The sequence below is a fragment of the Pseudopipra pipra genome, chromosome 7, assembly GCF_036250125.1.
Source record: "Pseudopipra pipra isolate bDixPip1 chromosome 7, bDixPip1.hap1, whole genome shotgun sequence".
In the NCBI taxonomy this organism is placed as follows: domain Eukaryota; kingdom Metazoa; phylum Chordata; class Aves; order Passeriformes; family Pipridae; genus Pseudopipra; species Pseudopipra pipra.
This window is the reverse complement of record NC_087555.1, coordinates 26,067,784-26,083,791: the sequence shown is the minus strand read 5'-3', so window position 1 is coordinate 26,083,791 and position 16,008 is coordinate 26,067,784. Positions and strand designations below refer to the sequence as shown.

Sequence of the window (16,008 nt, the reverse complement as noted above, 5' to 3'; positions counted from 1 at the left end):
CAGCACTCCTTTCATGGAAGTGATTAAACCTGCCTTGATTTTTGTGAAATCAGGACTTAATTTACATTCCTGGCCAAGGAACATCACCCCTGCAAGGATGTTCCTCAAGTGAACTACCCTCCTGTAGTTCTCAATACTGAGAAACAGGACACAGTGTGATCCAAAGGACATGCTTGGTGGAAGTGGTCACAGAGTGCTATGTGAAACACATGAACAGAAATAAAGTGGTGGGTTTGGCTAACCCGAGAAGCAGCTGTGGAAAAGAAATATAATCTGTTTTTAAGTGTGTGTTAACTGCTAAATTAAAATACATATAAGTAAAAAGGAGCTCTGGGAACAAACACAAAAATGATTAACAAGGTTTTATTTTTTTGTTTAAAAGATAAAATCATGTATATGCACATCATAGTGTAGATGCTTTCTATCAGAAAATAGCAATTTTATTTGAAAACTGTAGTACATTAAAAGTGATGCCCAAGCCCCCTTCAGGCAAAAATTCCAAATGTTTCGTCCAGGCCCTGGTATATTTGTATTTTGTAGTGCCACAGCTGTGCCTCCAGGAAGTTATTGTGCAGGTACATGAAGCTCTTCTGCTCCTCTCTCAGGAATAATGCATTACATTTGAGAGGCTGCCATAGTGTACCACGTAGAGAAAAGGAATTGTGGTGCTTTGTAAGTGGAGTCTAAAATAAGTTCAACTTAAGAAATACCAGGAATTTGAAACATTCACAGTGTCTTCAACTTTCTTATCTGCTTTTGTCAACTGAAACATCCTAGGTGTTGACTTTTCAATAAAAACTTAACTTTCTACCATGAAGTAATAATAATTAACTGCAAAAATACATATGTTGTTCCTGTAGCTGGTACATTCTCTGAAGGACAGAATATTTTCCTGATAGGTTTTATTTCAGTGGCTGCTTGTGTGAAAATAAGTATTATTGTATGAGGGGATTTTTTCCATGTGTGAAAGAATAAAACATATAAAATGTGCTATTTGAGCTTGAAGAGAAGCTTGATTGAGTTTTCAAGGCATTAACAAAGAAGGAAGATTTTTATTAGTTCTAGAATATTTTTCTCTCTCACCGTTGAGCTATGCTACTAAAGTTTGCTGTGACACTGGCATATAACTAATAAAAACTCAATCATAAAATTTGATATAAAGAACTTCATGCAGTATAACAGAATATCTAATAAGCAGTGCAGTTTTCAGAGACGTGGAATAGATATCTTTAAAATGTCACCATTTCATGGTTTTTTGTAGATATTTTCAGTGCTAGTTGTAGGAAGATACTGATTTTTATTTTAATCCCGATCATAGCTAGTAAAAAGACTGCACTATATTTTGAATTAAAATAAATTTGCAGGAGGTCTCCCTAGATATTTTGTGATTTTTGAAAAATTTATTTTAAAAACGTAAATGCCAGCTTAGTTACATTCTTTCCTAAGAAATACTCAAATAGTTCAGCTTTTGTTACATCTATTTCATAATGCGTTGAGAGCATTTACATTAACTTTCAAATATTGATAGAATAAGCTATAGGAGTGTGCTACCGAGAGTCTGCCGTGAAGAGATTTGGAGACCATGTACTTTTGATTTCTACATGGTAGTTTTCCTTCTGAGTCTGTATTGAAGGCATCACTCTTCCTGGTGCCTGGGAATTTCATCTTGCTGCACTTTGCCTGTAGTTATTTGCATGTCAGACACCCACTGAAGTAAGAAGAAAATGTTAGGGTCAGAGAGGGTACCTCTCCTTTTCCCCTTGGCATTATGAGACAATTAGTTGTGCTGCATGCAATTAGAAACAATGAAAAATAATGCAATGTATGCAGCCTTTATAAAAAAAGATCAAAATACTTCTGTTTTTTTCTAACATTAATCAGAGGAGAGCACTTAGCCAAGCAAACATCCAAGGTTGTGTGACAGAGCACAGCTGCAGTGTTCATCCTGATTATTATTTCTTTGCTGAAGTCTGTGTTCTTTCCCATAACTGACACTACACCGAGAGGTATGTTTGTGGAAGTTGGCATTACAAGCAGGATACAGGCAAATCTGGGATCCTGCCTGGAATGTCAGATTCTCTGGCAGTAGTATCACTCAAAAAGTGATACCTGTTTCCTGAGGCATTGTGTCACACCTGCCTGGAAGAGCAGGTTTGGATTACTGGTATTTTGGATATGGTCATTCTTACCATCCCCATGTATAGCATGAAGTCTTTCACCTCTGAGCAGAGAGGTGATCTGGGCCATATAGAGGTAGAGATCTTTCCTTCCTCTAAAACTATTAAGATTTGGTTCTGTGAAGGATGCTGTGCCATGCTTATTTGCCCAGATGTACAGGATACCTTAACCTTGAGAAAAGAAACTAGGAGAAGAAAAAAACAACACAATGGAGATGACATTCAGTAGCACTCACCTCTCTATTGTCAATCGATAAAGAAATACCTCAAAAGGGCAGTTCTGCTCTGGTAAGGTCAGGGTTGGGTGCCTGAGGGACTCAGCTGAGTTCATGAAGTACAGTGGGATAAATGCACATCTGTATACCCTGCCAGAGTCAAAGCCACTGGATCAGCTTAAGGACCTGAGGGCTGCTAAGAAACACTACGCTGCATTTTGGGGGCAACAATTTGTCCAGCACACTCAGGGTAAAAACAAAGAAATTATCCTTTAGGAATCTTTCTTTCTTTTCTCTTCCTTTCTAGCAACCATGGGTAAGTTAGTCGCAGCTGAAGAATAAGCTCAGCTAAGCAAACAAGAGAAGTTTGACATTGTATTCAGTATTTAAGTTGCTGAACGAAAATTTCCACTGGCAATAATACAAAGGACTGATTCAGACAAAACTCCCTCTGCCAATTCAGCCAGTTTTGCAGTGTGCAGAGTCAGTCATGTCCCAGCCATCTTGAAGTTGGATCAGTAGCCGTCTGGCTGCCCTGTGCTGAGTGTGCTAGATCAGGCATCACCTGTCCTCTTCCTGCTTGGGTAAAGCATAAAGCCAGAATAAATGCTGTTATGTGTCTCCAGCTAACTTTACTTACAGAAATGCAAATTTGGACTTATGCCTGATGCACATCAAATTCATCCTGCTGAGAAAACCCAGTAGAGCCCAGTTTACATAAATGCCCATTGGTCAACATGGCAGCATTCTGCTTTGGCTTCACAGTCGTTCTGCACAGCTGAAGCACATTTACAGCCCATCCCAGACAGAATCATGTATCCAAATAGTTTCTCCAGTGGTCATTACTGCATATGAGCATAGAACACACCTATGAATGTATATGTCTTAAATAGTGTGTACTGGTCATCATTCTCTCAGGTAATTCTGCAAAAGATCTTTTGTCTTTCAGTAAATGTCTTTTAACTGCTGCCTTGCATAAGGAATGCTGAGGGTTTTGTCTGTGGTTAATCTGTCTCTTTCTGTTTGTGTATTATAATCCAGGACAAATGATACCGGCCTCCTTACTTTCAAAGACCATTTGCCTGTGACTCAGATAGTGATCACTGACACAAACAGATCAAATTCTGAGGCTGCTTGGAAAATCGGCCCTTTGCGTTGCTATGGAGACAGTGAGTACTAGCTCTTCTCAATTTCCATAGGTACAGAATGTTCTCTCTTTCCTTTTGTTTGGTTTTTTGTTTGTTTTTGTTGGGGGGGTTATTTGTTTGTTTGTTTTTGGTTGGGGTTTTTTTGGTTTTTTTGGGTTTTTTTGGTTGTTATCTTTTTCTTGTTTTTAAATTTATTTCTCTGATGAACGGTGGCTTTCCACATGCAGTTTACAGCTGCTGTCCTGTGCCAATTAACTATAGAGAAGGGCGTTGTGTTTGCAGGACAGTTCTGGAACGCTGCTTCCTTCAACACAGAGGCCTCCTATCTGCACTTCCCCACATTCCACGCCGAGTTCAGTGCAGACATCTCCTTCTTCTTCAAAACTACTGCCGTCTCTGGGGTATTCTTGGAAAACCTTGGGATTAAAGACTTCATACGAATTGAAATAAGCTGTAAGTTTCACCGTTAAGAAATCTTGGGGTATTTGCTCAATTTGACAAGTGCAAGGACATATCTTCTGCTGTCTTGAGGTGCCTGAAGAGGATAAGATGGAGACAAAGACTCATTAATCTAGACTTGTCTACCGCTCCTGTCAAGAGTTTCCCTGTATAGCTTTTGGTCATTATGCTTAACCTTGTTATGTTTATCTTTCTTAAAAAAGTGTATGAATGTAGTTTTTTCAACAGTTATATTTATTGTTTTGCTCTTTAGAGAAAAAAATTACTGGTTAGATGTACCTATAGGCTGTAATTTTAGTTGAAAGTTGAAAAAGTGAATGCAACCATTCTGATGGTTACTTTTATTCTTGTATCAGTAACATACCCAGTCTGATGCAGTCCTAGAGTTTCAGAGGAACTGAGTCTGTATAGTACAGCTAAAAGGTGAGAGTTTATGAAGGACAGGACACTAATGCAAGATAAGACAGTCACAGTTGTAATGAGTCTTGAATACTTGAAAATATAGTGAGTGCAATGTAACTGCTACTTAGCATATAACGGAGAATAGCAGGAAATTTAATTAGTGAGATTTTGCCTCACTCCTGTTCTGACAACTTCAAATATTTATCAGTGATAAAAGAGTACTGTGGCTTTGACATGAAATATGACTTCTGTATTCCAAATTCTGTCAAGCTTAGGGAAAACAAACTGAGTGCTATGTATTTGATAATATGCTTATAATAACCCCAACATAAAAATTAATAAAACAGGGCCCTAAGGCCCTTCGATTCATTAAACCAATGGTAAATGTCATGGTGCATTATCACAAGGTAATGAGGTATGATTTACTGTTAATTGCACATCAAAGTCCAATTTGGTTGTACTTCAGTGTACCGTGGTTCATTCTCAGGGATATAGAAGTAAAAATGGCATCAACTGTAACAAATACTGTAAACTAAGAAGATTGTTTAGTGAAAGTTTCTGGATGTGTGTTAAACCTGTACTCCTAGAGAAATGAGTTATTTAAAAGTTTGGGAAAAATCTTTTAAACTTAGGCTTCTCATCAGTAGTTTGATGCTGTGCTTCCTCGTGCCAGATGGAATTTGCAGCCTAAAGGCCTTGTATCAAGGAAGCTCTACCGACCAGCTGCTTCAAAAGGAAACGGCTCTTAAGCAGATGCAGAGGCTCAGAATTGATCTTTGTCTATCCCTATGGAGCGTTTCCTATCTTAACCATCTAAGAAGCAGCTTCCAAAACTAGACCTATCCAATTTTTGAGGCTTGAAATAGCAGGTTTTTTATGAATATTCAGTCTGAGACCTTCTGATTTTGTCATCTGTGGACCTGATTCTTGGTCTCATGGTGCATTTAGCATTTTAGAAAGAGGAAAAACAATCAGTAGCAAGAATGTTAAAAAGTTCTAGCCTCCTTCAGGCTTCCAGTAGAGCAAGGTGGACTCCATTATGTGGTTTGTTTTTCAACTATTGTCCTGTTTCTAGGTGCCTTATTATCTCTGGACATGTGTTACATATACAAATTTGGTTTAGGATCACCAATGAACTAGGTTTGCTCATCTATTTTTTCTTGCTTCTTGAGTCATACTTAGGCAAACAAATGCTTGTAGGATTCTCTCCTACCGTATGCAGCCAAGTTATGTAATTGTTAAGTACATGCAGTTTGAAAGATTTAGTTGGAAAGAGATTCTTTGTCCTTTCTCCCGTCTTAGCATTTTTTTTGTCCAAAATCTTTTGGTACCACTGTGTGACTTTTGTGCAGCATTTGTCACTTTTGCTTCAGAAAGAGAACTTCCATGTCTAGAGCACAGTAACTGTTATGACAAAAAAAAAGATGTGTACCCACAGCCAGGAGTAATCAAAGCAGAGATCAAACAGTGAGGCTGCAGGCTTAAATTTATGTATAAGCTGCTGTGTAGGAGATGGGAGGCAAATGATCCTGTACTATTTGCTGACATAAAAGTTAATGAACCCTATATTTATGTAAGATTTCTTGATGTCAAAACCACAATTTAAATCAGACCTTCACTTCCTCTTCACATCTGTTTATCTGTTCCAGCCCCCAAAGAGATCACCTTCTCCATAGATGTCGGGAATGGCCCCACAGAAGCCACTGTGCAGTCTCCCAGCCCCCTGAATGACAACCAGTGGCACTACATCCGAGCAGAGAGGAACCTCAAGCAAACCTCTCTCCAGGTGGACAGCCTACCCAGGAAGGTCCTGGAGGCACCTACTGAGGGGCACTTTCGCTTGCAGCTCAACAGCCAGTTATTTGTAGGTAGGGACCATAATGGTTTCTGTGGGTATCAACAGTATTTCTGTGTCCATACCTTGGTAATGAATGCTATTGTCTCACCTTTGACCTTGTATGTGGTGACCTAATTTTGCTTTCTCTTCTTCCATTCCTTCATAGGCAACACAAAGTAAGCCCAAACAACTGCCTTTACACTCAAAGCACTAATCATAGTTTAAGCATATTATACTTCATGGTATTTTTAGGGTCAAACACTTGAAAAGTATTTATTGCCAAAGAATTGACAGTCTTCCTTCTTGTGCAGTACTGGCTGTGTAATTTGCCGTAGAAAATGAGATCTCTCTCTTTAGACACAAATTTGTGTAAAAGTCACAAATTTGTCATAAAAATTTCTCGGGCAAAGCCTGATTGAAAGTATGGTCTTTAAAGTCTGGTCCTTCAAATGTGCCTACTGAAACCCTTATTTGGCTACTGAGTTCATGACTGAGAGAATTATGAACAGAGTCAAAGCAAACAGAGGTGTTTACCTAAAAGTGATCTTTCAAAGGAGAAAAAAAATAATTAAAAGAGAAAAACATCTCTGCATATATTTTGTTTCCCTATCACCTGTGCAAAAGAAACCTGGTTTGGGACTAGCTTTTGTGTGATAATATGATCATGGATTACAAGGGGAATCCTCTCTTTTTCATATTCAAACACTGTCTTTCTGAGTAATCTGCTCAGTGATGGAGTGGGCTGTATCTCACATCTTATGCAGGGCCATCCAGGTAACTACCAATTCCTTCCTTAAAATGGAGTCTCTTACTTAGCTGAAATGCTATAGCAAACCTCAATCTGTCAATTCATTTTAATATAGTTTACTTGTGCATTCACACTCTTTGATTTAAGTAGATTTTAGGGTATTTATTTGAGCTTTTTATTGTGTATGTGTGCAGTAATTACTGGGCTCTGAATGCAAAGAATTAATCTGTAATAAATAGATACAGCTGCATCAATGTCAGGAGTCCTTCCCACATAGCAGTTGATTTATGCTCCCTAAAATGATCTCTGTTAGACTCAGCTGGAGAGGAGCTCACTGAAGAACTCACAGAAGGGAGGCTTAAGACTGTCACAATGCAAGGTTTCTGTTTTCTGGTATGAAGCATGCTGCTAATCACTTGTTCTTTAAATGCTACTTTGATCCTAAGAGCATATTCTGTGGGAGGCCAGGCCTGAAGGCAATAGGGTTGGGCTGCTAGACACCTTAGAAATATCAGAGAATTTTAGCCAAGTTACTGTTTCCAGCTAGAAAAACTGAAGATTTAGTGACTGGATAGACTTTTGCAATGTTTTGGTTGTATCTTTCTAAAAGACTAAATATGAAGGGTTTATCATAGGTCATCTATTAGGTATGTCATATATACCAACTGCTTACCATTCCACATCTGAAAAGCAGTATCTGCCTGTAAGCTTGCTTCTCAGCCTCAGCAAAAGAAAACATGTTACCTGAATCAACTTTATGGTGGTTTTAAAGGGACATAATTGATGAATTGCATCATAGAAATCCATGGTAGTTAAGGACCTCACAAGAGAATGTGCCAACAGAAACCCTTGTCAGCAAAGACAAATGCGAAGCCCTGCACCTGTGGCAGAATAACATAATGCATCTGTACAAGCTGGAAGTTGAGTGGATGGGTAACAGCTGTGCAGAAAAGCTCCCATCGGTTTTGGTGGTGAAGTGAATCTGTACCTCCTCTGAATGTAGCTATACTTTAAGGAACAGGTTGGACAGTTGATTTCAGCAGTGAACTCCAACTGATTTTACTCTAATATCTACAGAAAACTCTAGGATATAGGTATTTATCTCAGTCAAGTGAAAAGTTCTCACCGAGAAATAGATTGCATTCAGTTGTTCATCCACACTTTTACTGAACTATGAACAAAAGGGACATAAACACAAATGTTTTTGGGAGTGCTTTTTCAGCCGTTAACTCTGCCATGTGGAAGGCCAAAATTCTTTGTGACTTTCTGAGTTTTTCTAAGAGCTGTCAGAATAGCTGGAAACCTGGGCAGCTTCCTGATTCTGATACTGTTTGTCCCTGGGTGCTCCAGGGAAATGTGGCAGAATTCCAGTAATACACAGATGTGACATAGTTTGTTTCTAGTGAAGGTCTCATTCCAATCTCTAATAAAAAGCTACTGATTTAATACCTCAACCATGCAGAGTGAATTTTATCCCATCTGAAAAATAAATACATAAACAGCAATGTAAATTGGAAAGAAGCAACAGCACATAATATTACTCCCTACTCCCCCTATAATCCACAACATATTTGTCTCTGCAGCATTCTGCCTACTGACAGTGATTAAGGGGTTCCCAGTCTTAATGACTCTCTGTGGCAGGCTTCTGAGGTAGCTTTCTGTGTGTGGGAAGTGGAAGGGAGAAATGACTTGTATTGCCAGTACACTCAAACAAGTTTGGATTTTAATGCAGCCTAAAGGAGTTAGAAAACCATTTTTCAATTTCTTTTAGTGGGTCTTGGATATCTAAGTGCTTTAGGCTACGTTATAATCCTCAGTCACAGCATGAACATCCTTACACCTGGCTATGTTTCTTCTCTTAATTTAAAAAAAAAAAAAAGTACTGTGAAAAGACCAGATCTCAAACAAATGTTCAGGTTAGGTAATATCAACTGCACCAAACTGCCCAGTAACAAGCCAATTTGGCACGTTACTTGCTCAGAAGGGGCAGGCAAAAATCATTCCTTTCGACAGACAGTCTTTTTCAGCACTCAAAATGCGGGACAAACTTTTGTATAGTGCAGCTGTGCCTGGCATATCCTTGTGGTCCTGGAGGGGATGGATCATTATCTCCTCTCATGGCATAGTCTGAGATGAAGTTCTGCCTTACCTAGTGCCATAGGCATGACCATAAGACTCCATCATAGGGAGGGGAAAGACAGTCATCATAGGCCTCTTTGAGAACAGGATTTGAACTCAGAGAAGTAATATCAGAGAAACAAAATACAAATCCTAAGAAATTAATTTGATGAATAAAGCTTTGATCAGAACTGTTTGTACTATTCATTTGGTATGTTCTGGACACTGGCAAAATTAAGTGCTTGGGTTCCTTGTTCTGTCTTGGGAACAACTGAGCAAGGAATAAATCCTTGAGTGAACCTCCTCTGTCCATTCTAGGCAGTTGTACCCCAGGGAGAGCAAACCCCAACAACATCTCAACATCTAAGAAACTTTCTTTGTAGACAGAAGAAAGGATAAGAAAAGAAGGGGTATACTTTGTTTACTACTATTGGTTTTAAAGGCATCTGTAGGCTCCATGGAGGCCAGGAGGAGGAATTAACGCCTAACTCTTTCTGTATCCTGTCTGCTTTGTACATCTTTCAGTTTGAGACTAACAACTGTGACTTGGAGGTCTCCTGAGGAATATCACAGCAAGTTCACCTACTCCTGATTATGATTCTTATACTTCTCTGCCCTTTGCTTTTCTCTGTATCGGTTACATAAAGCAAGGATGCTCTTAATACTTATTCACGCTGCTTCAGCCTCCCCAATCCAGTTTTTTCCAGCAAAAAGTCCTTTTTTTTTTAAAGCAAATCCAGAACTCATTGCTAAAATGTTAATTATTTAGCCAATTGTGTCACCAAGCTATGCTATGAGTGCTCAGTTGTGAGCTTCTTGCCCCCTCTTCTCAGATTCTCTCTTCTTTGCCCAAAGGCTCCTCACTAAAATTCAGCTGCATAACCACCTTGCTGAAAACAGTATGGCTCATTTGACTGTCACCTCCACTCAACACAGTACACTCTTAACTTCGGTGTTTATGGTCCGTAGGCTTATCCTAAAATCTGTTTTCCTGAATAAAACATTAGGTCTCATACATTGAATTGTCCAGTCCATCGGGCATACTTGAGTAGGAAGAATCTGCAAAGCTTGATTTGAGGAAGAGTTTTGGTTTTTTTGTTTTCTGTTTTTCTTTGCTTTGCGGGAATGGATATGAAGATTAGGTCTAGTGAATTGAAGAAAACTGCCCAAAATAATAAACAGATTTGCTTAAGCAATACTGTGTGGGTCTAGGATCATATAATTGGTCTGTGTTAAGCCCTATACTCTCCAGACATTATAAGAGGAGAAGAGTGAGAAACTTAACATGGCCTTCAAAATGCTTTAGAGAGCAATAAGAATGTGGGTAGTGCAATAAACATGACATCTGTGGAACAGTTAGCAATAGTTTTTACTCATTCTTTATACGATTCAGCTGGGATTTGTATGTGTGCAGAGAAGAGGCAAGGAAACTGTCATTTATCCTTGTAATATTTGTGTTTTCCTCCTGTGCAAAAGAAAACAAAGTAACCAGTAGCCTTAAAGGAAGAAATCACATTTCTACTTATGTGGACATGACTGAAAATTCTGTATGATATGTTTTGTTTTGGAACAAAATCTCCAAGCAAAAGGGTTGTGTGTGCAAAGTGCAGCAAATGCAGAAGGCCTGATTCTTGTCCTCAGAGGGCCTCTAAAATAAGTGAGCTAACATTTGCCCTCCTGTAAAGAATATCTAAGAATGGCTAAAGAGAAATTTAAAAATATTTATTTCTCTGAGAAAAGTATCATAAGATTAGCGTGAAATAAATGTGTCTCATGCATACTGTCTATAGTTCAATTACTCTAATTTGAATGAAGTATTTCTGCTATTAATGTTCCAGGAAGAAAACCCCAGTGTTGCAGAACACTAGGGTTTGGGTGAGGTTGCTTTTTAGACTGTTACTGCATTCTGTTAGTTTGCAGGAATCTTACTTTATTAATTTATGAAAAAAAATAGATACTCTTCTGCAAGGGCTTATCAAATGATGTAATCTTTTATCTCATACACTTTGATATAGAACCAACTTCTACAGAAGAATAATAAGTTCTTTCATACTACTTTTGCAGGAGAATCACCAATAAAGCTAACATTTCAGAGTCTGCAAATGCTGATAACTCCTGAACCACAATTAGATTTCCTAGCAGCGATTGAAATTGAAGTATCTTCAAAAGCAAAACATGGCAACTGCCAAAAAAAGCCTATGATAAGAAAAATGGTTATATTTTCATAGAGTAACAATTGTAATTATTATTCTCAGAGACCACCTCTTATGGAAAAAGCGCCTTCATTGTAACAGTGTTAGCAAATTCATTGGACAGATGCAAAGCTAGATAGCTTGTAGAGACTAAACTGCCCTCTTGCATAGTTCCATACAGGTCTGGTCTTCAGGAAGAAATGCAATTATATTTAACAATTGTAATAAATAGCACATCTGTGACCTGAACTCATGTTTCTTGCTACAACAACCATTTACGGGTGCCATGTCAGGTTGGGAAGTCATTCATAAATTCTAACCCAAGTCATATCCCTTCAGCCAGCAGGCCTGGTGCTGAACATGACTCATTCCTGCTATCTGGACTCATTAGCATGTTAACTCACTGCTGTTGGGATTGGGGTGTTATTTATGCTTTGTACTATGGCAACAAATAGGAAAAAAACCCCCAACAACATTTTTGGTTTGATTTTCTCATGTATTTGGTGATGTGCAAACATACAATAAAGAAACTAATCTTTCTCCCAAATGAATTTGCAGTTTTAATGCCAGACAGGAGAGTAGACAAGCCAAAAAAGAGAAGAATGGCAAAAATAAAGTGTCACATACAACTTTTTAGTCCTTTCATAAAAATAGAGACCTTTAGTTCCCAGGGCTGTCCATCTGTCATCTTTTACCACTTTATGTATTGGCATATAATATATAATTATTTTTTTTTTTAAATTGTGGATTCATATTTGTACCTCTAGATTGAAATTAATGGCTTTCATTACTGTGAAGACTCACCAATGAGTGAATGCCCCTTTTTCTCTCCTTTTCAGGAGGAACAGCTTCCAGACAGAAGGGCTTTTTGGGATGCATTCGATCTCTGCATTTAAATGGACAGAAACTTGACCTTGAAGAGAGAGCTAAAATGACACCTGGTGTTAAACCTGGATGTCCAGGGCATTGCAGCAGTTATGGTAACCTGTGCCATAACGGAGGTAAATGTGTGGAGAAGTATACTGGTTACTTCTGTGATTGTACCAACTCAGCCTATGAAGGACCTTTCTGCAAACAAGGTAGGCAGCAAGCTTTGATTCTAATCTTCAGCACCATTTCACTACAGCAGGGTTGTCAGCTCAGTGTCCCCTGTATTACAATACATTCTATTATCAGCTGTCCCTTCAGCGTTACTAAGAGTTTATCTGAAGCAGACTACAAGACCTTTTTTTGACTTCAGTGTTGGCCTCAGAAATGAAAATGATGTCAGCTGTACTAGTAAAATTTACAACTATTTCCCGCTATGATTCCTGTATTCAGTGGCATATAACTTGCCCCAGACATAAACAAATAGGGCTGAATTTTTTCATACAGGTGTTTGCCTATGTCTGAACATTTAGTTTAGTTGTTCTTAAACCTCATCCCATTCTGTCCACCTTAAAAAAATCTTGAGAGCTTTTCTTTACAAAGTTTTAGAGCAATGATGTGACAAAAAGAGGTAGTCTTTTTATGTTCTTTTGCCATTTCTGTGACAACCCATCCAAACGTTAAGAAATTTTTAAAATAAGCATGAAGCATTCAGGAGAAAACTGATTTGCATGGTTCAGTCTTTGGTGAATGTGTCCTCACTGAACCCTTCTGGTGGCTTGTAGAAGATGCTGTCAACACCAGAAAAATGAGCAGGGCAAATAAGGAACCTCTAATTTAGAGAGCATGCTTTTTGAAACTAACAAAATTCCTTCTCAGTGACAGCAATATGCAGTGTGAATTTTTAATTTCCATGGCTGCCCCTCACCTCACAAATGTGAGGGGTTTGCTAAGTAGGCTGCATCATCTGTTGCTGTAAATTGGCTTAGCTGTTATCATGGTTTAGGAGTGGTGTTCTCCAATTTATGTTTTTCCACTGAAACCACTCTGAACCACATGCTCTCGCTTGCTCCCACCTCTCTTTCATTCTCCCTCCCCTGCAGTGGACTAGAGAGGAGAATTCGAGGCACAAAAGGTAAAGATTACAGGTTGAGATAAGAACAATTTACTGGAAACAACAAGAAGATTAAAAACTGAAAAGTGACATTAACAATACAGGGTACAAGAAAGAAGCGAATAATTTACACAGAAACTCCCTGACAGTACTCGACTGCTCCCTCCCCATGCTACACCGACCCAAAAGGGACCTCTTCCCCCATCCCCAGAAAATGATGTGAGTTGGCATAGAATAACCTCTGGGTCCTGGCCATGCCCCCTCCTGGCTAATGGAAAAATAACCCTGTCCTGTCTGGAACCAGGGCAGTTGTACCGCAGTCCATGGAACTATGCTCCCTCACGCAAGCTGAGGATTTGACACGGATGCCACAAGAGACATACCAAATACCCATATATTGTCCCATTAGGAAATGCTGTTGTAGAGGTGAAGCTGCTCTACTGGAGAGTTACCATCCTGACTTTATTGAAAAAAAACTCTGCTGTTATCCCATCTGTGTCATCCATGGCCAGACTATGCTATCTATATTAAAAACAGAAGCATGAGTTCTTAGGATCCAAGCATGTATAGGTAGATGTTCCTCTTCATTTGATGCTACCAAAGATAGCTTTCCTTACTCGCTGTCTTTGGTCAATGTGTTGTTTTAATAATGAATTTGTTTAAAAAGGAGACTGGAAAAAACAAATATGTTGTCTTTACTGTTGGAGGGAAGACAGGGAATATTGCCTTACAGAGAATATTCAGTTGTCAGAAGGTGGTGAACTAAGCATTTATTTGGCTGACAGACATTTCAGGCTGTTCCATCTTGTGGAACTCTGATTCTAGCACTAAAATTGTTGAATTTATGTCTCCATTCACTATCCTTCCCTATGCCAGACAAACTGACTGTAAGGAAGGACACACTGCTTATCCAAATGAAGGAATACTGTTGTCAGCTGGGTCAGGGGCATTTTGCAATGTTCTGTTTCTGAGGTAGTCAGTTCACGTCCATTCCTTCCTGGGAGATCTGAAAATGCAGTAGGTGAAATTATTCTCTTGGTTTACATATGTTTTCAGAGGTTTCTGCATTATTTGAAGCCGGCACTTCTGTTACCTATATTTTCCAAGAACCTTATCCTGTCACGAAAAATGCAAGCACCTCAAGCTCTGCCATTTATGCGGATGCTGTCATGTCCAAGGAGAATATTGCATTTAGCTTTCTCACAGCACATACCCCAAGCCTTCTACTGTACATCAACACCTATTTTCATGAATATTTGGCTGTGATTCTCTCCAAAAATGGTAAGTAGTCTTGATTTGCTACCAAAGTGAGACCAGTGTAACTTTGTAAAGATTTTGTTGCTTTGATTTTGGTTTGTTTGTTTTCTGGTTTTTGGATTTTTTTGTGAGAATAGGATAGAATTCTGCACTGATTAAAGTTAATTTTTGTGTCTGCAACTTTATCAACTTCATGATATTTGGTTCATGAAAATGGCCATCACTCTTGTTTATGTCCCTTTATTTGGCATTTGGCTACACTTGCCTGTTCAGTCTTTGAGTAATCATTTTGTTGGGGCTTAAAATGTACTTTGACTTCCATTTGGCAAGACTATGTAATAGCAATTCCTTGCTATTTATTCCACATTGTGATCCATTAGGCCATCAAGATAAGGGAATGAGAAATACCATGTCTGTAGAAAAACACTTGGTACAGAAATATATTAGAATTTTATCTTTCTTGGCACATGTATTGCTCTTCACTGGATTTTTTCAATGTAATATGGTCAGTACGTCTGAATATTAAAGCCAGAAAATGTCAACGTTTTCTAGGTTTACAGACCAAAACAGGAGGTGTAAATCCATTTTCTGTTAAAAGGTGCATGAGGTGGGGATTTTTTGAAAACATTTAAAGTTTTTAGGGGCTCAGGCCCTGTGTTTACTCAGAAAGACACTGACTCCTGAGTCCTTGCAGTGCTTTCAGAAAAATCACTCCAGACAAACATCATCCTAGGCAAATGGGAATGTTTGAATTATTCAAGAGTTATCAGGCGCTGGAGCACTGGAAGTGATGAGTAAGCTTATTGGTGAGTCAGTAGCCTGTGGCAGAACAATAGAAAGTTAATGTCATGTGGTTGAATATGTACATTTGACCGAATGACCCAGACCATTCTGAAGCCTTTCAAATTCCAAAATACTACACTTTCAAGTGCTGTCAAATGAAACTATAAAAGGGGAAAAAACCCCAACCAAACAAAGAAAAAAAAAAACCAAACAAAACCAAACAATCAAAACTGGTTTTATTCTCTGTATGGATTTTGCAGTAGTTTCTCTTGGTTATGTTATGTGGCTAGCATTCAGGCTGGCAAGGGATGAGTATCCTAATCCCTGGGAGAGGCAGCTGGAATAGTAACTGCCTGAACCAATTTACTCCAAGTGAAGTTGTGCCAGGGAAGTGGGACTACTGAGGTAACCCTAACCCTCTCCTGTTCAGTCCCAACCCAGATTTCCATCTGTAATTTGCTCTTGGAGGCAAGTGTTTATGATTTTCAGATATATGAATATTTTAGTGTGTAGCTCCAGGGTGGTAGAGGTTATACCCTGCTGAGGTGAAACCTTGGAATCTGCTTCTCAGTTACACTCAGGTCTCTTGATGCCACTCAGGCAATCAGAAATAGCCCTAAAGTGAATGAAAATGTAATATCCATTTAAGTCACCTTTATTGCTGCCAGAGTAGTCTAAAATGACCTTAGAA

The 16,008-nt window shown here is 38.8% G+C and overlaps 1 protein-coding gene across 1 annotated transcript in view; it reads left to right on the top strand.

Moving 5' to 3' along the window:
• Nucleotides 1–16,008, top strand: part of CNTNAP5 (contactin associated protein family member 5) — a 289,197-nt gene that overhangs the window by 233,244 nt on the left and 39,945 nt on the right. The window contains exons 15-19 of the mRNA XM_064661315.1: nt 3,434–3,561; nt 3,823–3,993; nt 6,051–6,269; nt 12,136–12,375; nt 14,334–14,558. Coding sequence (XP_064517385.1) covers nt 3,434–3,561; nt 3,823–3,993; nt 6,051–6,269; nt 12,136–12,375; nt 14,334–14,558 — 983 coding nt within the window. The remainder of the gene's footprint in view (nt 1–3,433; nt 3,562–3,822; nt 3,994–6,050; nt 6,270–12,135; nt 12,376–14,333; nt 14,559–16,008) is intronic.